Source organism: Ornithorhynchus anatinus, chromosome 5, assembly GCF_004115215.2.
Source record: "Ornithorhynchus anatinus isolate Pmale09 chromosome 5, mOrnAna1.pri.v4, whole genome shotgun sequence".
Classification (NCBI taxonomy): Eukaryota; Metazoa; Chordata; class Mammalia; order Monotremata; family Ornithorhynchidae; genus Ornithorhynchus; species Ornithorhynchus anatinus.
The window spans coordinates 41,064,089-41,084,928 of NC_041732.1; the positions used below are offsets into that span (position 1 = coordinate 41,064,089).

The 20,840-nt window shown below is 44.6% G+C and overlaps 2 protein-coding genes across 7 annotated transcripts in view; one reads left to right on the plus strand and one right to left on the minus strand.

Annotated features, from left to right (window-relative positions):
- The window catches only part of HGSNAT (heparan-alpha-glucosaminide N-acetyltransferase), a 36,142-nt gene extending 32,476 nt beyond the window's left edge, over positions 1-3,666 (plus strand). For all 3 annotated transcript variants that reach the window (XM_029065442.2, XM_029065440.2, XM_029065441.2), the window contains exons 16-18: positions 141-211; positions 801-913; positions 2,673-3,666. In XM_029065442.2, the coding sequence (XP_028921275.1) occupies positions 141-211; positions 801-913; positions 2,673-2,854 (366 nt within the window). In that variant the 3' untranslated portion in view covers positions 2,855-3,666. The remainder of the gene's footprint in view (positions 1-140; positions 212-800; positions 914-2,672) is intronic.
- Positions 3,667-13,682: 10,016 nt separating this feature from the next.
- Positions 13,683-20,840, minus strand: part of INTS10 (integrator complex subunit 10) — a 29,429-nt gene continuing 22,271 nt past the window's right edge. Inside the window, exons 16-19 of one of the 4 annotated variants that reach the window (XM_029065404.2) lie at positions 19,822-19,915; positions 16,183-16,260; positions 14,294-14,470; positions 13,683-14,137 (exon numbers count right to left, since the gene is read on the minus strand). In XM_029065404.2, coding sequence (XP_028921237.1) covers positions 13,981-14,137; positions 14,294-14,470; positions 16,183-16,260; positions 19,822-19,915 — 506 coding nt within the window. In that variant the 3' untranslated portion in view covers positions 13,683-13,980. The remainder of the gene's footprint in view (positions 14,138-14,293; positions 14,471-16,182; positions 16,261-19,821; positions 19,916-20,840) is intronic. The other 3 variants (XM_029065406.2, XM_029065407.2, XM_001509329.4) reach the window with 3 other exon arrangements.

Sequence of the window (20,840 nt, forward strand, 5' to 3'; positions counted from 1 at the left end):
AAAATCTTTTTTGCAGTTAAAATGATGTAAACAAGTTGTAGCAATCCAAATTCTTTGAGTCAGTTTATTTAGCTAGCATTTTTTTTTGTACTGCAGATTTTATTACTTGAAACTAGTATTCTAAATTTTCTTACTTACAGGGACTTATTTCTGGTGTTTTGACCAAATTTTCACAAAATGAAGGCTTTGTTCCAATCAACAAGAATCTCTGGTAAATATTTCAGACTGCAAATTTTTAGGTTTTGAATTTTTTGCTAATGGTAGTTGGTAAGTGCTTACTACGTGCCAAGCACTGTACCAGGTGCTGGGGTAGACAAAGAATAATCAAGTTGGACACACTCCCTGTCCTACGTGGGGCTCACAATCTAAGTAGAAGGGAGTAGGATCTAATCCCTGTTTTATAGATGAGGTAGTTGAGGCCCAGAGAAGTTAAATGATTTGTCTGAGGTCTCATAGCAGACAAGCGGCTGAGCCGGGATCAGTCCTCTGACTCCCAAGCTGGTGCTCTTTCCACTAGGTTACGTCTGCTATGTCACCTTGGGCAAGTCATTTCATTTCTCTGAACCTCAGTTACCTCATCTGTAAACTGGGGATTAAGACCATGAGTCCTGTGTGGGACAGGGACTGTGACCAACCCAATTTGCTTGTATCCACCCCAGTGCTCAGTACAGTGCCTGGCACATAGTGAGTGCTTACCAAGTACCACAGTTTTCATTAATTATCATCACTCCCAGCCTCAATCTGCCTCAATCCAGAAACAAATCTGACATTTGCTTATTCTTTCCACGGGAACTGCTCAGGTCCATTTCCTACGTGACCACTCTGAGCTGCTTTGCCTTCGTGGCACTGTTGCTGATCTACTACTTTGTGGATGTGAAGAGGCTGTGGTCAGGCGCGCCGTTCTTTTACCCAGGTCAGTAACATTCACCTGGGCCCGCGAGGCTTTTCCACATGAGTTGGGAAGCGTCGATGGACGAGTGGGGAGTAGACCTTGAAAGGTGAAAGGTGAACCTCAGAAGCTAGCCCTGGAAACATCTACTATAGCTTTATCCTGTCCATCCCTTGAGGAGTGGGATTCAGAGAAAACTTTGAAGAAATTATGGTGTTTTCTGGGATACCATGTGTGTGATATATGTGAGCTCTAAACACCAGGCCCTTATTCCTCCTTCTTGTTCACCTCTGCCTCTGCTTAGTGGCCTTATTGCAGAAATAGGGGCCCAGGCAGCAGTGTGGAACCTGGAAGCAGTGGTGCAAGCAACAATATGCAACCTCCTTCTTTCTTTCTCCTCCCCCCCCCCCCCCCCCCCCCCCCCCCCCCGCCAAACCACAATCCAGATTTTCTTCCCAGGCACCCTATCTTGATTTGGCAAACAGCTCGTAAATGATGCTGATGTTAGGTGTCGGTGGAAAAAGCTCAGTGTGGGCAGGAAATGTGTCTGCTTATTGTTACATTGTATTCTCCCAAGCGCTTAGTATAGTGCTTTGCACACAGTAAGCACTCAATAAATACGATTGAATGAATGAATAATTGAATGCCTGCCTGGAAGCAGGAGACTGTTCATCCTAGACCCCTGAAGAGATATGTTCTCTTTCTAGACACAAGAAGCAGCAATGGGTTAGTACGAGAAGCAGCATGGCTTAGTGGAAAGAGCCCGGGCTTGGGATTCAGAGGTTGTGGGTTTTAATCCTGGCTGTGTGACTTTGGGCAAGTCACTTAACTTCTCTGTGCCTCAGTTACCTCATCTGTAAAATGGAGATTAAGACTGTGAACTCTACGTGGGACAACCTGATTACCCTGTATCTACCCCAGCGCTTAGAACAGTGCTTGGCACATAGTAAGTGCTTAACACATGCCATCATTATTATTAGACTCTAGGATGGGATGGAATTGAGTTTTAATGCTCTTGTTCAGTACATCCACTTGATTAGTCACTCACTGTTAGGACCCAGTAAATGCCCCACAAGATGCATGCTATTTTGTATCTCATTTGTGGGGACCATGGCTATAGTATCAAAACATTGAGACCAAATTTTACCTAGGGTTTCTGCTTTTGTAGTCACCATCACAGTATCCTCTTCCTCCTCTTCCTCCTCCCAGGTTTTCTTCCTCCTATGATTGTTGCAGCCCCCTCGTTCTCTTCTGCCCCACCCATCCCATTTTCTGCTACTGCTACCTGCAGGGTGTAAGGACTGAGGCATGAGAAACCAAGAAGTGGGGGAAGGTGGCAGCCACAGTGGCAGGAGTCAGTGGGCTTAAGAAGGATGAAGTACTAATTCCACAGCCCTAATTTCTGGGTTTTTGTAATGTTGCTAGTATTAGATTCTGTTGCTAAATTCTCTGGACTTCAGTTTTTCCATCAGTAGTTTAGAACTCAAAATTCCAGTCTACTTCAGAGTGGAGTATTTAGGTTAAATGATGGGGAAATTTGCTACTTCAAGTGATTAGTTATCACTGCTTTTTATGCTCAAAACTCTTACGCCTACTTCAGAGTGGAGTATTTAGGTTAAATGCTGGGGAAATTTGCTACTTCAAGTGATTAGTTATCACTCCCTTTTATGATCAAAACTCTTACGTTTGAGTAAATATCCATTAAACAGTCCATTAGCGTAGATGATTACAGTATTTTTATAGTAGAACACTAATTTTCTTCCTTTCTTTTCCCCCCCTCAAGGAATGAATTCTATCCTGGTTTATGTTGGACATGAAGTGTTTGAAAACTATTTTCCCTTTCAGTGGAAGATGCAGGACAACCAGTCACATGCTGAACATTTGACTCAGAACCTGGTTGCTACCTCCATCTGGGTTATCATTTCATATATACTCTACAGGAAAAGAATATTCTGGAAAATCTGACAGCTGCCCTGAAACATTTCACTGACCCAAGGCGAGAGAGAGCTCACTGGAGACTGTCATTTAAAAGAGGGGAATCAGTAGTCAAAAGGGATGATGGTGTTTTGAATTTTCAAATCATGGAAAAATGGGATCAGCTTTTATTTGCCTAATGTGTGCTGATGTCTCACACAGTTAATTAGAGCACTGCCTATTTGTGAATCATGTATTTGAATGCAGAGTTATTGGCCTGCTTTTTCATTATCAGTGTACACGGATATTTTGGACAGTTTAATGTAATTCTGTTAAGGACTTATTGAACTTTTGAAAAGGGAATTATTGGAGACATTATGGAAAATGATCTAAGGCCCACTTCTTAGTCCAGCTCGTTTTTTGCAAGGTGGTCTTTTATATTTTTACACTGCTTGAGAGCAATATTGTCAATTTTATTGTGGTCTTCTGTAATGGTGACTAAATGTGATATTTGGCATTTTCTTTGCCTAGTTAATAATCCAAATTTTTCTGCTAAGTGCCATTTGATGTACCAAGAAACAGAATAACTTTCCATTCAGGTTTGCCAAGCTCTGCTTGATGAATGTTAAATATTCATTGCCTGATATTCTTGAAAATTCCTGTCACTGGCAGATGCCATTTTATGCTCCTCCCTCCTTTTTTTTGGATACTATGGATTTAGCCATTCTTGCCCATAAAGCATATTTACTTACACATTCACCCTGTCCCCCCGCGCCCCCAGGTATATCAATGACATAGGTATTCTGAAAAAGTGTATTTTGTTATAGAAATCCTTCAAATTAAAGTCAAGGTAAGTTTATGAACTCTTTCCATTGAATCACTACTTTCAGACTTACTCTTCAGTAGAACTGTCTTTCTTGGCATCAGGTAGTAGGTACACACCAGGTTGTCAGGGTCTCGGGGGCAATAGGTTTTATTTATTTTGGAGCAGTGTGGTCTAATGGAAAGAGCACAAGTCTGGGAGTCAGGATCTGGGTTCTAATTCCAGCTCGGTCATTTGCCAGCTGTGTGACCTTGACCCCTTGAACCATACTCAATTCCCCAGAGTAATCAGTTAATGGCTTTCTGTCCAAGCACTCCTGTGTTCTCATTTTAAATCTAGATCTCAAGTGTAAGCATGTTGTGGGCAGGGAATGTGTCTGCTATATTGTTACATTGTACTCTCCCAATGCTTAGTACAGTGCTCTGCACACAGTAAGCGCTCAATGGCTGGCCCACTTATCACGTGAACACAGTCACTCCACACTGACCCCTTGCAGCCCCTTTCTCTCTTGTTCTTTTACTCAAAAACCCCATCTGCCCCACAGATATCTTAAGTCTATTTTGTTGAATAGTGCAAACCAGTGTGCCCTAGTAGAAGGAGCACAGGCCTGGGAATTACAAAACCCAGGTCCTAATCTCAGCTCCACCACGTACATGCCGTGTGACCTTGGGTAAGTCACTTAATTTTTCTGGGGTCCATCTAAAATGTGGATTCAATTCCCGTTCTCCCTTCTGCTTAGACTGTGAGCCCAATGTGGGAGAGGGACTGTATCCAATGTGATTGCACTGTAACTATCTCAGTGCTTACTGCAGTTATTGGGACTTAGTGAGTGCTTAGCAAATACCACAGTTGTTTTTATTGTCATTATTATGATGATGATGACGCATAGTTAAGGCTGCCGGGAACTTTACCTAAATATTTTATTTAGGATTATAATCTGTGACCAAGATTCAGCACAGTTTGGCTTGGGGTTCTTTACATCACTGAGGAAAAGCCAAACTTCCAGGAATTAAAAAAACACAAAATTCCTCCAGGAGAAAAACACCTAGTGGCCCCTGGCTGAATAAAATTGGCTGAACTTCTGTTGTTAACCTATGACAAGTTCTGTGCTTTAACAGAACAGAGAGATAAAGAGATGAGCAGATGACCTTACTACTGGTATGGTGAGATTTGTTATCTATGTGTGTGCCTGTTAAGATTTTCCGACATACCACAAAGTTTGCAGTTTTGCTTCACTGCCTCTTTAAATCATTTCTTTTGTTCACCTTGTTTATTCATCAGTCCTCTTTATTGAGTGCTTACTGTGTGCAGAGCAATGTTTACGTTTGACTAAAAAGCTGACTAAAGAGGAATTGAATTGGTATCCTTCTGTCATTCCCTCTCCCGCCATGACCCGGCCCAGTGAAGGTACGTTCCGAGAGTACTGCTTCAGTTCCGGTCCTGATACATTCCAGCACCTCATGGGTTATGATCCTGTTTTGTCTTTGACGTAACCTATTGCATCTAAATAGCATCGTTGGGACTATTTTGAAAGTCGAAAAGAGCTTAGGGAAGCAGCATGGCTCTAATGGATAGAGCCTGGGACTGGGAATCAGAGGGCTGGAGTTTTGATGTCGGCTCTGTCATTTGCCTGCTGGTTGACCTTGAGCAAGTCACTTACCTTCTTTGTGCCTCAGTTTCCTCATTTGTAAAAATGGGGATTTACGTACCTACCTTTTCTTGTATTGTGTGAGTCCTGTGTGGGCCAGGGACTGTGTATGACCTGATTATCTATCCCAGCATTTGGTTCAGTGCTTGTCACATAATAAGTCCTTAAAAAAACAGCCCCAGGTATTATGGTAGGTCCACATCTCCCAGCCACACAGAAGACTGGGCTCTACAATTGCTCTGTATTAGTTGCAGAGTCTGAATCTTGATATCATATTTAGGCCCCACTACCTGTCAGATTATCAGTGTCCTAAAAGACATAGTAACCTCCTTGTTGATGGCATCTCACCTCCTTGTCTATTCTTGTATTGTTGGACAGTACCCTACCAAAATAGAGTTCAGTGGTAGCATTGGGTGTTGGGTCACCACTGCAGTGTTTTGGTTGTGCAAGCCAGATGTTCAGGCTAGTTGCCAAGCCCTGTGCTTTCCCGATCCTGAGAAACAGTTAAAAAACAGCTGTGTCTTCTCGGTTGAGTGCTCCCAGTGTATGGGAGTTCCTAATTGGGTAAGTCAGAGACTTTCAATGATGTTCTCAGCCTGTTCAACTGGAAGAATCTCCCAGAGGCTCAGAATCAGATTTTGACACCAGACTCTCAGTCGAGTCCTTGTGCACTGCTGTGTCCACTAGACTGAATGAGACTGGACCTGATACCCAGCTCCTTCATCGGTGAAGGGGAAAGGATCTGACAGGCCTTTCCAATTCTGAAGCAGTCTGGCATCTCACTGGAGACTAATCCGGGGATTTTGACAATCTTTTCGGGACAACCAAGCCATTTTTCTTGGAGGAGTTGCCAGAAATCAGGTCTACTGATTGTGTCAGATGCTTTTGCAAGGTCTAAGAACACGTGGTAGTAGATAACAAAATTGCGAGTTGTTAAGGGCTTACTGTGAGCCACGCGCTGTTCTAAACCCTGGGGAAGATACAAGATAATCAGGTCAGACACAGTCCCTGTCCCACACGGAGCTCACAATCTACGTGGGAGGAAGACCAGGCATTGAATCCCTATCAGGTCCCAGATCCCGGATCTGCCATTCGTTAGCTGTGTGACTGTGGGCAAGTCACTTCACTTCTCTGTGCCTCAGTTACCTCATCTGTAAAATGGGGATGAAGACTGTGAGCCCCACGTGGGACAACCTGATTCCCTTGTGTCTACCCCAGCGCTTAGAACAGTGCTCTGCACATAGTAAGCGCTTAACAAATACCAACATTATTTTTCAGATAAGGAAACTGAGGCACAGAGTTTGATGGCAAGACCAAGGTTACCCAGCAGGCAAACAGCAAAGCTGGGATTAGAACACGCGTCCTCTGACTCCCAGGCCCCTGCTCCTTCCATTCAGTCACACTGGTCTGCACAGTTTGAGAGGGAGAGAGGACAGGTTTTTAATGCCCATTTTACAGATGAGGAAACTGAAACTGAAAAGTTAAATGTCTTCCATAAGGTAACACGGCAGACAGGGGGACAGAGCTGGGATTAGAACTCAGGTTCCTCAACTACCAGGCCTGGGCTCCTTCCACCGGGGCATGCTGCTTCTCACTGTTTTCTTCTTGCTTCCTGCATATCTCTTGCACCCCCTGGACATGCGCATCTCCAGTGTGAGTGAATAGTTTTCCTCAGTATTTTGTTTCTAGCCCATAAGGGCGCTGTGCCCTTTGGTAACTGCTCTATCCTATGGCAGGCCTCTTCAAACAGGCCCCATCATGGCTACACTCAGTCTTCTCCAGTCTGACTGGGTCAGTAGCCAGGAATGTTTTAAAAATGGAGTGTGTTGTGACTTGTCATTTACATCCTGAGAAAAATTTCTGGGCAATCTAGAGGTTCATGACCCCCCACCCTGACCTTCCTTCCTGTCACCGATTCCGGAATGGATAGAGATGGAATGGACGACACTGTTCTATAAGTTTAGGAGTCGATTATCCACGGCAGGGTATTTGTTGTTACGATTGCCTGTTTGGTTTTAGAGTTGCTTGGGGAAGCAGTGTGCCTCAGTGGAAAGAGCCTGGGTTTCGGAGTCAGAGGTCATGGGTTCGACTCCCGGCTCTGCCACTTGTCAGCTGTGTGACTGTGGGCAAGTCACTTAACTTCTCTGTGCCTCAGTTACCTCATCTGTAAAATGGGGATTAACTGTGAGCCTCACGTGGGACAACCTGAATACCCTGTATCTACCCCAGCGCTTAGAACAGTGCTCTACACATAGTAAGCGCTTAATAAATACAAATACCAACATTATTAGTTCAACCTAGAATTTCTGGTATGTTTGTGGACGAAATGCTGCTTAAAAGATTGATAAACTTCCAGCTCATGGGGCAATTTGTTTTAATGCAACTTCGACATATACTGTGTCTAGTAATGATTAATTATGGTATTTGTTAAGCGCTATGTACCAAGCACTGTGTTAAACGCTGTGGTAGATACAAGATATTTAGATCGGACACAGTCCCTACTCCCTAAAAGGAGATTTTATCTCTGTTTTACAGATGAGGAAACTAAGGCATAGAGAATTTAAGTGACTTGCCCAAGGTCACACAGAAGACAAATGGTGGAACCAGGGATTAGAATCCACATCCTTATGACTCCCAAGCCCATGCTCTAACCACTGTGCCACACTGCTTATCCTTGACTCCACTCTTTCATTCAACTCACACCTTCAATCCGTTGCTAAATCCTGTCGGTTTGACCTTCAAAACATTGCTAAAATTTGCCCTTTCCTCTCCATCTAAGCTGCTACCATGTAATCCAATCCCTCATCCTATCCTGCCTCAATTACTGTATCAGCCTCCCTGCTGACCTCCCATCCTCCTGTCTCTCTCTACTCCATACTTCATTCTGCTGCCCAGATCATTTTTCTACAGAAACTTTCTGGCCATGTTTCCCCACTCCTCAAGAAGTCAGAGGTTGTGGGTTCTAATTCTGGCTCTGCCACTTGCCAGGTGTGTGACTTTGGGCACTGAATTTCTCTGTGCCTCAGTTATCTCATCTGTAAATTGGGGATTGAGACTGTGAGCCCCACGTGGGACAACCTGATAACCTTATATCTATCCCAGCGCTTAGAACAGTACTTGGCACATAGAAAGAGCTTAGCAAATACCATTATTATTATTATTATCAAAGAGAAACTCCTCACCATTGGCTTTAAAGCACTCCAACAACCTTGCCCCTTCCTACCTCATCTTGCTTCTCTCCTATTGCAGCCCAGCCCCCCACTTTTCACTCTTCTAATGCTAACCTTCTCACTGTACCTCAATCTCATCTTTCCCACTTAATAATGTTGGTATTTGTTAAGCACTTACTCTGTGCAGAGCACTGTTCTAAGCACTGGGGTAGATACAGGGTCATCAGGTTGTCCCACGTGAGGCTCACAGTTAATCCCCATTTTACCGATGAGGTAACTGAGGCACAGAGAAGTGAAGTGACTTGCCCACAGTCACACAGCTGACAAGTACAGAGCCGAGAGTCGAACCCATGACCTCTGACTCCGAAACCCAGGCTCTCTCCACTCCCTTCCTCTGGCCTAGGATTCCCTCCTCAAATCCGCCAGACAATTCCTCTCCCTCTGTCAAAGCCTTATTGAAGGCACATCTCCTCCAAGAGGCCTTCCCTGGTTAAGCCTTTCTTTCCTCTTCTCCCTCCTCCGTCACCCTGACTTGCTCCCTTTATTCGTCCTCCCTCCCAGCCCCACAGCACTTATGTATATATCTGCAATTTATATTAATGACTGTCTCCCCTCTAGACTGCAAGCTTGTTGTGGGCAGGAAATTCATCCGTTTTTTGTTATATTGCACTCTCCCAAGTGCTTAGTAAAATCCTCTAAACACAGTAAGCACTCTATAACTATGATCAACTGATTGCTTCAAACTAAGAGCCTCCAAAACTGTGGTACTTCATCCTGTGCCTTATTTAACTGAGTTTCAGTTTCCTGGTCTGTATCAGCTGCCTCTCAGAATGTCAGGAGAAGTAGTGACTTTTTGCCAAAAGCGGTAAGTCAATTTCCTTGGCTGAATACGGAAAAAACAAATTGACAGCTCCAATGACGGTTGTCAATTGGGAAGTGAATTTTGACAATCATTCACCTCTAGAACAAATTTTTAGAGTTGGCTAGTAGTAGACAGTCCCCTGGGTCCTTGTTACCCTACCTCACCAAATAGGCAGAACAGCCTTGAAATTCAGACTTTAATACCCAAATGTAATCTAATCCAATAAACAATGATGACAATAGTTAGGCAGTTTCAGGCACAAATCCAGCTTCTGACCCCCTAACACCGCCTCTTGTCTGAATTCAAAAATTAGGTGTGACAGGAGACTAATGGTATTTGCCTTCAATTGACTGTTGATGTAATTGAATTCTTTTCCTCAGTTCTTGAGAGATGTACATTCTTCATTTGCTAATCAGTTTCTTTTGGTCATTAGTTTCATGAATTTCAAACAATACTCCTTTTTTCCTCAGCTTTATGCATTTCTAAGTTCTCTGTTGATGGAAACCCTCTATGTTGGGACATGGCATCAAATGTCACACGAAGGCTTTTAAAGCTGTGGCCTAATGGAGTGTGTCAGAGCATCAGAAAAGAATGGACAGACGGACCCTACTGGGACTTGTGCTGGGAACATATGAAAGATTCCACTTCAGGTCTTAGAGATGGGAAGCCCTCTCAATCCAGCTGGACACCTCCCTAGGGAGCAGGGCCTAAGTGGTTCCCAAAGCAAACCCTCTAGTGTTTGGCCCAGGCTGGATCTCTCCATCCAGACTAGTGGAATTTCCTCCATTTCCACTGGGAAATCATCTCCTTTTGGTCTGCTTTTCCTCATTTTCAGTCAGTTGCCCATATGCTTTCTGACTCATAGCTCCCTCTATCCTAAAATTTTTCTGGATGTTTTATGCCCTTTCCTGGCCACTTGATCCAACCTCTTTTTTTAATAATGTATTTGGCTTCTTTTAATCCAGATCTTCTCTTCCCCCAGTCATGTTTCTGGCTGATCTGTACACTTTGGTGAAACAGAGGAATTCCCTTCAAAACTTGTTTTTATGAGAAATGATGCATTGAATATTAATCCCCCTCTAGCATTTTCCTTTACTCCACTCTCTCGAGCAGAAGGTTCAAAGTGGCATTTGGGGGATACAAGGTGAGATGATAGTTATGGTTTTGTTAAGTTCTATGTGCCAAGCACTGGGGTAGATTCAAGACAATCAGGTTCTGCAAGGGGCTCCCACTAAGTGCTTGGGAGAGTACAATATAAAACAGAGTTGAAAGACACGTCCCCTGCCCACACGGACTTCTTGAAGAAGACCGTGAGTTGGGATGGAATGACAGAGAAATTCTTTCAAAAAGGAATTGCTCCAAAACTCAAACTGTGTTTTTGGTTTTGCCTGCCAAAAGCCATTCACCTTTAGAGACCTGCTGCAGATAAAGGTTTGGCTGGATGCAAGCTGCTTCCCGGGATTCTCAAGGGCCACGGAGAGCTCACCCAACACCTCCAGAGCTGCAATGCTTTTCAATTCCTTTCTGCACTCAGAAAATTATAATTATCTTGCACTGAGCGTGGAAAGCGTCAGTTGTATTAGTAATTGGACATTGTTGACTGTCCTGGGCTAAATGAATGTAATATTTTGCTCTCTCTGACCTCCACTGTTAAGGTGACTGCCAAGTTAGTCACCCCCTAGCACTCTCCATATCTCCGGGCAGCTTGTTGTGTTGCTGCTGCTGTGGCCATCGTGACAGGAAACCTGAAAAGCAGAGGACGTACACGAAGAAAAAGATCCATTTAACAAAAGGCCCAACCAAACTGCCAGAGCAGGACTCAAATGTGACATTCACGTAAGTGGCAGCAAGTACATGCAGTTTCCCTTCTGACCTGTTGTTCTCTTACTCGTATGTCTATCACGTCAGGTGGCATGGTCGGCCCCTCCCACACGAAAAGAACAGCAGCTATTCTTTCAACCTACCTCAGCCTCCTATCTTGTCTGTTTCCTATCTGATGCCTGTCCAGGAACTAGCCCCCTCTCCTTCCCTCCCCAAACTGCCAGGCAGCCTGGATTCTGGGGTATATTCCGAAGATTCTTCGGTAAGTGGCTGGAGTGATGGAAAACCTGACTTGCCGTCAATCAGGTTTACAGACTCTAAGCTCATTATGGGCAGGGAACGTGTCTAATTCTGTTGTTTTGTACTTTCCCAAGTGCTTAATACAGTGCTCTGCAGATAGTAAGCGCTCGATAAATACCATTGATTGATCATCTGATCCCGGGCCTGCTGGAGAGAGGTGGGTGACTGGAGGGAGGGGGATAAAGGAAGAGGTTGAAAGCAGGCTTAGTATTATATGGCTGTGGAACCAGTCTTACCTGCTCGCTAATATCGGGTGGAGCCTAGAGCAGCATGTTTGTCCGATGCAGATTCAACCTCCAGATGAATTTTTGTTCTTGGAAAATTATCTTCCAAAAAATACACTTGCCGTCTCTCACCACAGTCATAGTGCTATACCTTAAAGCTAATATAACTGAACCTCATTAGATTTGATGAATTCTGACGTGTCAAAGCTGACTTTCAGGCCCCTGCTGACTCAATCTGAACCAGTTGAACTCTGTCCTCTCACTGAACCTGTCACTTAAGATGAATGGATCTGTTTTTCTAGCTCCTCCTCAGTTTGGGTTCGAAGAGTACAATCTTGTGCCAAAGAACAAATGTGCTAAGGAAAGTGTGACAGACCAAAGATAAGCCCATGTTTAGATAGGAAGATGTTACAGGATGAAATGGTCCAGCATAAAAATGATGTGAGACTTGGGGCATCTGTATCCAAGATAACCAAATAATGTATAATTCCCAAACTCTGAAACTAATTGTTTTAAAAGCTGTAATGGATCAGATTCGTTTTGGTTACAGTGTTCTCACATGCATTCATTCATGGACTGGATTTTTCCACTGCCAGTAAGTACCATTATTAATTCTATCAATAGATATTGGGGAATACCAAATATTGCATGCAGCACTCAATAGCTTACCAAAAATTTGGTGAAATTCTAGCCCAAATAACTGACACCCCTTCCCCACCCCCATTCTATGATAGACCATGATAGCCACATGGTCTCCGTGCACTTGGCTCTGGGGAGGTTGCTGAAATCTCTTGGAGCTACCTTATAGCTCTCTGGAGCTTTCTTAGCAAATCTAAGGCTCAACTGTGCATCTCTCTCATGGTGGCCACACCAATTTCTCTGGCGCCCTGAGCCTGAGGACTCCTTTGATTTAAAAAAGCAGGTGCAGGGAGAGAGCCTGTGAGAGCATTCATACCTATTTATGGGGAGGCCAACTATCAAAGTTAATAAATCCACAACTTCCCACATACTGCTGTTGGCAAAGTATGACATGAGTCCGTCTTCAACCTCAAATCACTGAAAAATCTAGGTTGACCTGAGCAGCTGCCTCCACTGCAGCACCTAGGGGCCTGGAGGGGCTTTAAGACTGGCTGCTTTCCCTAGTGACTGCATTTTTGCTGTCAAACATTGGAGGGTTAAGGACTGAATTTAAGACGTGTATTTATAGCCATAGAAAGAAAACCTCCAAAGAGGATAATTCATCTTTAAATAAAAATGTTCTTCACATCTCCCAAAGGGTGAAGTTAAAACTCCTTGAAATTTCTGCCAGAGCAACAGGACTTGAGAACTGCAATTAAGCATAAAGATGCACATGTTTTGGAAAGAGGCCAAAACCTACACTTAGGTAACGGGATCTCCAGAGGTCAGCGTGTTCAGTATTAACAAGTTTCAGGGTCTTGTCAAATGGTTGGCAGTGGGGGAAGTGCACAGATGAGGGAAGTGGGAGCTGTGATAGCAGAAAAAAGCAGCTAGGAAGAACACATCAAGGGGACTCGTTGGGGGGTGGTGAGGGGAGCGGTAGGAAGGATGCTGACAAACCCAGCTTTGGGAGGCTTTAACAGCTTCTCTGCCAAGCCAGGGAGAGGCCCTGACAGGGACAATTTCTCTGCCTTACCAGTGCTTGGTCTCTCCTCAGGCCCCCTGCTTTTCTTCTTGGAAGGCCCTTTGGGCCAGCTTCCCTCCCTCCCAGCAATCCCTCTGCTCCGCTACCATCATCCCCTGTGGGGAGCAGCAGGGTGGGTGATAATTACTCACAAACTCAGGATGCATGCCTAGGCATTTCCAAGAATCTTCCTCGCTGAATTAGAGTGGAAAATTGCATAAGCTGATTTTTACCATCTGTGCTTATGAAAATCACCTCCCAAATCCCCTATCTGCTTGCTGCGGGTTAGAGCTTTTCTTAGTACAGTTTAATATTTGAAGATGGGGAGGGAGTGGGGAAAGATATAAACCAGTAGCATCCAAATTTTTTTTTCTTGAAGGAAAAAAGCATTTTGTGGATCTGGATTTTATTTACAAAACTTTTGAATCCTTTCAGTTTACCACAAAAAAGTTACAAATCTGATGGCCACTGCTAAAACCAGGAATGTCTCTCAAACCTTTGAAGCGCATTCCACAATTATGCCTATATACCTCTCGTGAGCTCCAGTGGCTTTCTCCTCCGGAGAGCTGCATCTTGGGGCGGTGACACCATTGCCATTACCATTCTCACTGCTCTGAGCTTCCTGCTTCTGATGATGGCCCCGAGCCCCAGTAGGGGCCTGCTGGATCGCGGCCCGGTTCCCTTCCTTCAGACCAGCGTCTGCAGGAGGAGGATCTTCTCGTTGATGCAGAACCGGTGCAAGACGACCATCAGGTTCTCCCCGCAGCGGGAGACCTGGCGCTCCATAGCCAGGCGGAAATCTTCCTTCACCCCTTTGGTGATGCCCCGGGTCACGGTGTGGTGCCTGAAGTCAGCAACAGGAAGACAATACATATATAAAAACAAAAACAAACAAAGTACTATGGACCGCGAGCAGCAACACGGGGCTGGAGTCGGAAGCGCTTTCGGGTCTCAGACATTTAGGAAACCAGTCAGGGGTGTTCATTTCATAAAACTGTACCTTCCACAGGAAGAGAATATGGAAGCTAACTGGGGCATCTTTAAATGCTTCTTTTGTTGTCTACTGCTTTTTTCCCCACTAAAGGAGTCAGAAGTCCTTTTCAAGTTTGCTTCTTTTTGGTTACAGCTTGGCACGGTTTGAGGTTCAATCTTGCTGTATTTGATGGTTTCCCCCTCCCTGTGGGTTTTACACAAACATATATTGGCCTACAGTTGAACAGGTCTTTGGTGCTGCAACTGTGGAACAATTAATCTTACAGGGGATAGATTACAGCTCACTCTGCCTAGCACCAACGGAGGACGGGAACTTGTTCAATGTTCCACCTCCAATATGGTGACAAAGGGATCCCCAAGAGGCACCGGGCACTAGAGGAACATCAGAACAACTGTACCACAATCCTCACCTTCAGCTTGCTGCTTCTGTTGGCCCACAGGGAGTCCCGGGCCCCATTTGGAGGCGCAGGTCTGAGCTTGGCCGCTGCAGGTGTTAGGACAAGAAATGTGCTCTCCCTGTGCCTGTCTCCACCCAGTAGCAGAGGAAATACATGTGTGATACTCCTGCTCCCCAAATCAGCAGCGGATGGCCCCGATAAGAGGTTTCAGATCAGTTTGGGGAACAGCAATGGAAAGGACAGAGGGAGAGTTCAAACTGAAGGGGAAGACGGCCAGCACCACTTTACTGTTAGTGACACAAAGCTTGGAGTGGCCTAAAGGATACTCAACAGACTGCATCACCATAAAAAAAGGGTGACTGAAAAAGAGACAAAAGTCTAAAGTGAAGGAGGGGAAGGGCCTGAAATTAAGGAAAAGATTCCAAAGCAGAAAACAAAAACAAAAAAAACCAAAACTCCTACAGGAAAGTCACCGAATTCCATCTCGGGAAACTCACAGAAGTTCTCCAAAGAAAAATGGGGAGCTGGGAGAGATTTCAATGGCCATGCAGAAATAGACCTGCAGAAGCAACTGCTTTAAAAAAAATCCACAAAGTGAAAATGTATAAAATAAGCAAAAATGTAAGTTTCCACAGTGCAGCCAAAAGTTCCACCGCATCATGCATCAGCCTTTCAAAGATCCAAGCTTTTGCCTGCTGGCAGAGGCGAGTCCAGCTTGGGTTGGCCCCGGCTTGGGGATACCACTGGCCCCAACTCCAGGGAGCTGGTCTGGCTCCCCTCCCTTTCTCAGTGCTCCTGTTGTGGTTTTTTGTTTTTTAGGGGGGAGGGAAGGGGAAGGGAAAAGAGGCTATGTTAAACTGGGAGTGAGACCAGTTCCACTTTTTTTGGTGGAGGGGTGAAGGAAGATGTGTGTGTGTGTATTCATATAGATATAGATATAGATATATATATATACACATATATATCCCCACTTCTAACACCAGACAAAGCAGCTAAAAATGAATCCTATATAAAAGGGGTGATAGGGTAACATTTTGTTCTAAGCTTTTCCACTAGGATCAGCAAACCCTAAAGAAACAGATAATACTCTAAAGGTTCCAAAATGCTGAACTACGTCCTATTTAAATGAGGACAACTGCCACTGACTTTAACAAAGCAGTTAGAAAAATAAGTTTTATGCTCTTACATGTTTCTAAATGAGAATCGTGTGCTGAAGCTCCTGAAATCACATTAAATCTAATGCAAAGTTAAATAACCATTTCCATTTGGTATCTCTGGTGATTAAACTGAACACGGACACACTGGCGACTTATGAAAAAATAGGAAACAGTACAATATTACAACCAGATGGTTTGCCAAAGGATGCAGGAACAAATTAAAAGAAAGCATGAATAAAAGGTGCTGAATAACAAAGAGCTGAAAACCATGGGCAGTAAAACATGTTGACAAAAACACAGCACACTATGAGCAGGTGTTTTTTTTTTTTTCCACTTGGTACCTGTCAGCAGTCTGTATGCTGGGCTGTGGTACAGGTATGAATTCCTGCTGCAGTAACCCCAGGGGAGGGCTAGAAGGCCTTTAAAAAACAGCAAACAGCAGCATTCAAACACCCACACCGTCTCCCCCTGCACTGCAAAACAACACTCCAGAGAAAATACAAAAACAGCCGGAAGGAGACCAGACAAGAACTCTTTGAACCTGAAGTATCCACCCTAACACAGCTGCAGGCTTCATCACAAAGAAGTGGAAAAGCCTCGGCTCCCCATCTAGTGCTCACAAGATGTCACATCCTTAAGGCTTCCCTGAGCAAAAAACAGCTGGAGCTCAATTTCGTGGCAGACGGACTTCGTTGACTGGACCTAAACCCTTTCGCTCTTGGTTTTCAAAGGGGAAGGAGGGAGTAGATTTACATAAGTCCCAATTTCAAACTGGCATTTATACTTTCTAGGTACAAAGTATGCCTGTGTACAAGTATTGGTGCACTTGGTGCAATTGTCTAATGAAGGTGTTTTTAAAAGTAGAGTCTGGCAATAAGGGGAAAAGAATGGAGAGGTATTACCAGAGGAAAGGAAGAAGGGTTACAGGTTTATTACTTGCTGAGGGAAATACGGGGCCTGGGACATTCTGAACACAAAGAAATACAAGCTTTGGAGCAGAAGGGGAAAAAAAGCAGCGATAAAATGGCAGAGGCATAGAGGTGGGCCACTGAGAAACGTATTGGGCGCTTAAAGGGAAAAGCCATATCTGTAGACAAAAAAACCTGATCAATAATCTGTGGTGTACCTAAAAACCATTAACTCTGTCCACGGCCTGAGCTTGGCCATGGGAAACAGGAATCTCACTGAAACTGGAAGACAACGTATCAGGGTCCATTTATTCACAATTAATCGAAGAGCAATACTGCAGACAAGGGCAGAGAAAGGGCTGCTTTCGTATCAAGAGCCAAAGCCCCCGACTGGAAAGGAAGAGCAAGCCTATCTCTCTCTAGGTACTGGCTTCCTTTATGTATGACACCAATTTTTCTGTTTTTTCACTGGGTGGCCCACCTGGAGCACCTAAGAGCTTCAACTGAGGTTCAGAACTTCAGCCTCTAATCTAAGAGTTTGTTATTGCCGGTTCTGGTGATCCACGGCTTCCGAATGCAATGAGCAGGGGGGATTCTATTTGGCTGGGCCTCATCTCTCCTCCTTTCCTTTTCCCTCTCCCTATCCCTCCTTCCTGCCTAAGGTTTGCAATGGAATGCAGAAGCCCTGGAAACTGAGTTCTCTGAGTTCTGGAGGGCCTCTGCCATTCAAGTTTCCTTCCTTTGGGGGTTCCCCAGGAACCCATCCCAATTCTTTGGGTCCAGTTCTTTGAATTTCATATTTTAAAATTCTGCCCAGATAACTCCAAGGCCCCGGTCTCTGTTTAAAAAAAAACCTCTTACACACAAATATATTCTGACCACTAGCCCTGAAGAGTGGCATGAAATTACACAGCTCTAAAGGAAAGGGCTTTATGGACTCCGATCACGTTATGTCAGTATCTAATCTGTTCCATCTGATCTCCACTCAGTGCAGTTTACAAGTAGTTTAAAATGATTTCAGACTAGAACTGCACTTACTGAAAGAGGGGTCTTAAATCAGAACTGAAGCCAACACTCCATCATCCAGAGTTGATAATCTAGTTTGTCGGTCACCGAGAGCCTGTGCTATTGCTCCTTCCTGGTTTTTTTGTTTATGGGATTTACTATGTGCCGGGCAATTTACTAGGCACTGGGGTAGATACGAGCTAATCACATTGAACAGTCGTGTCCCATATGGGGCTCAGTCGTAATCCCCATTTTATGGATGAGGTCACTGAGGCACAGAGAAATTAAGCGACTTGCCCAAGGTTACACAGCAGACAAGCGGCAGAGCCAGGATCAGAACCCAGGTCCTACTGATTCCCAGATCCGTGCTCTAACCAGTAGGCCATGCTGCTTCTCAATTATATGGCAAATTTGCCATTTGTTAAAAAGGGCTCTGGTAAATGGGTTGGAGGGGTGGAAGGCTGAAACCAGTGGCTCATAGTTTGTGTTTTTTTTTAAGCTCACTGTGAATTTCAATCATCCATGTTCTCTCCAGCCCCTATTACCACTGATAATTTAGAGCAGCTGTCTATACCTCTCAGATTAAATCGAGACTGAGGGGGGGGAACTCCCATTCAACCTTATGCTTCTTGGATTACTCAGTATAAGAGCTATAGCAACAGGCTCTTGGACAAACAGACACACTCCCACAACTTGTAACACAGAAACCTGTAAGGATATACCCATGAAAAGGTTTGGGTGGTTGCTTCTTCGCTATCCGGAAACATCACTGGACCTGAAGCAACTGTTCCGCCCATCTCTCACACAATAACAGCTGTAAGGAGCAACTGCCAAAGAGAAGAACCAGCTGGGAGCCTGGTCCACTTGGCCCAAAAAGTTCAAGTATTAGAATTCTTAAAAGCAGGCCAAATGTGGAATGTATTTATTTGAACTGCATCACCTTCAGTATTTTCTGAAAAAACTACCTCTCCCTGATGGCCTCTATAAGAGGTGCGAGGACCCCAAGCCGATCGGACGCTAAAAGGAGAGCTTGGCTGGTTCCTCAAAATCTCTCTGCCCTGGAGAGCCAGAAAGAAGCACTGCTTCTCTCCCCACTTCTTGAGCCCCTCAACTTGGCAAGGAAATCCAAAGGCTACCATGGAGGAAAAAGAGCTAGGCTGAGGCAGAGTCCAATTTCTTCTGTCAATTGACAATCTTTTCTATTTCTCCCTGGGGGAGAAGAGAAACAAGCTCAGAGTCTTTTAAGATTCCCTCCATCCTCCACTTCTGTGCTATGAGGAAGTTCCCTAAGCAGTGGCCTGCCAGCTACACAGGAAAACAGCACACCCAAAAAACCAAAGAGGACAGTGTATCCACCTGCAGAATTCAAGGCAGCACTGTCCTGACAAGAATTGCTGTGGTTTGGAGATAGTGATGCAAGAAGTGCTGTGGAGCTGTCTGATGGCCATGATTGACCACTCGCCGCAATCACCTGGCCCATCTGGATGATTGGCACAATTCCCGCTGACAGGGTGGATCTGATTCAGTGGGGGAAGGGTCCCACCCATGCCCTGAGCAGCATGGCTTCTGGCAGCAGGTGGGGGTTCCAGCCTGCCCAATTAGCCTGTCCTATTTGCGAAGTTATGGAGCAGAGGTTTTACAAGCTAAGTGAACTTAACTCATCATACATCAAGCCCAACTGGTCTAAATGCCATTCTGCAAGATTTTGGAAAGCAAAAAAAAATATATATGTGTGTGTATATATATGTACATATATATATACACACACATATATATTTTTGCCCAGTGGAAACCTTCTAAAGATGACAGAAGCAGCACAATTCAAACTGGGAATGTCATATTGGAAAAAGCAAGCCAAGGCCCTCTGCAAGCTTATGTCTTTTGAGGACATTCAAAACCAGTGTGTTTACAAAAGACTAGTTCCCGGGTTGGACACCTTCCATTATTTTTTCGAAATGGGTTAAAACAGATCATATAGTACGGATTTCCCACAATCACACAGACACCAAGTCGACAAGCATTTATGTCTTTCAACAATAGATAGCGGTAAATGAATGGCATCCTTACTTGATCAACATTCCTTGATTGGGCAGTAATTCCAGATGGATTTTTCCTCCTTCCTGGGTTCTTAAATAGGCAAATTCCTCCAGCATATCAATATCGGTAGGCCAGGTTAAGACCTCAATACAAAAATCATATAGAAATGTAGAAACACAAACTCTGAGGAATAGTCCTCAAATTGGGTATCGCTGGGGTTGGAAGGGGGGTGGGGGGGGAATAGGGGAGCAAGTCAGGGTGACATGAGTGAGAAGGCACTGGGATCAGGGCATTTCCCTCCACCGCTGTTCCCAAGGGCTCTGTGCCAGTTCTGTTGATGGCAGCAGGGGACTGCCCTGTCCATGCTGCTGTCGCTGCTTCCAAACCACTTGGTTGTTAGAGACAGTCTGGGGGCCTCAATAACCACTCACTCTCTGCAAGGAGGCAGGGTAAATACAGGGTTATGTAATTAGACCCAGACCTCATCCCACAATCTATCCAATACCAACTGCACAGGTGAGTTAGCTGAGGCCCAGAATAAACAAGTGACTTGCCCAAGGTCACATAATAGGCCAATGGCAGAGCTCAAATTTGATCCCAGGACACCCAATCCTGGTCTCTCTTCTCTAGGCCACGCTGCCTCCCTAGGCTTAGAACAAAGATGTTCTTGGAGATATCTCTAAAGCTTCCACTACAAAACAGAGACAATAAAGCACTAGGAGGGGAAAAGCAAGAGGCTGCTGACAATGATTTGAGGAGAAAAGCACTTGTATGAATTCCTTAGTGACTGCTGTTGAATTACATTATGAAAGGTCCGGGCCCTTGTTCCCAATGTTCCCTCGCACTCATCTCTCCTCCCTCCAAAAGGGAGAGGTAAGAGCATCCTAAGGGAAACGAACAGCACAAAACATTTACATGGATTCTCAGAGACAGCAGAAAGCAACTGCCTGAACTAATTCACATTAAAAGTTTGGGTAAGTGATCAAAGATTGATTTTGGCCACTTCACACTAAAGGGTAATTATCTTGTTAGGTGATCCGGGTTTTTTT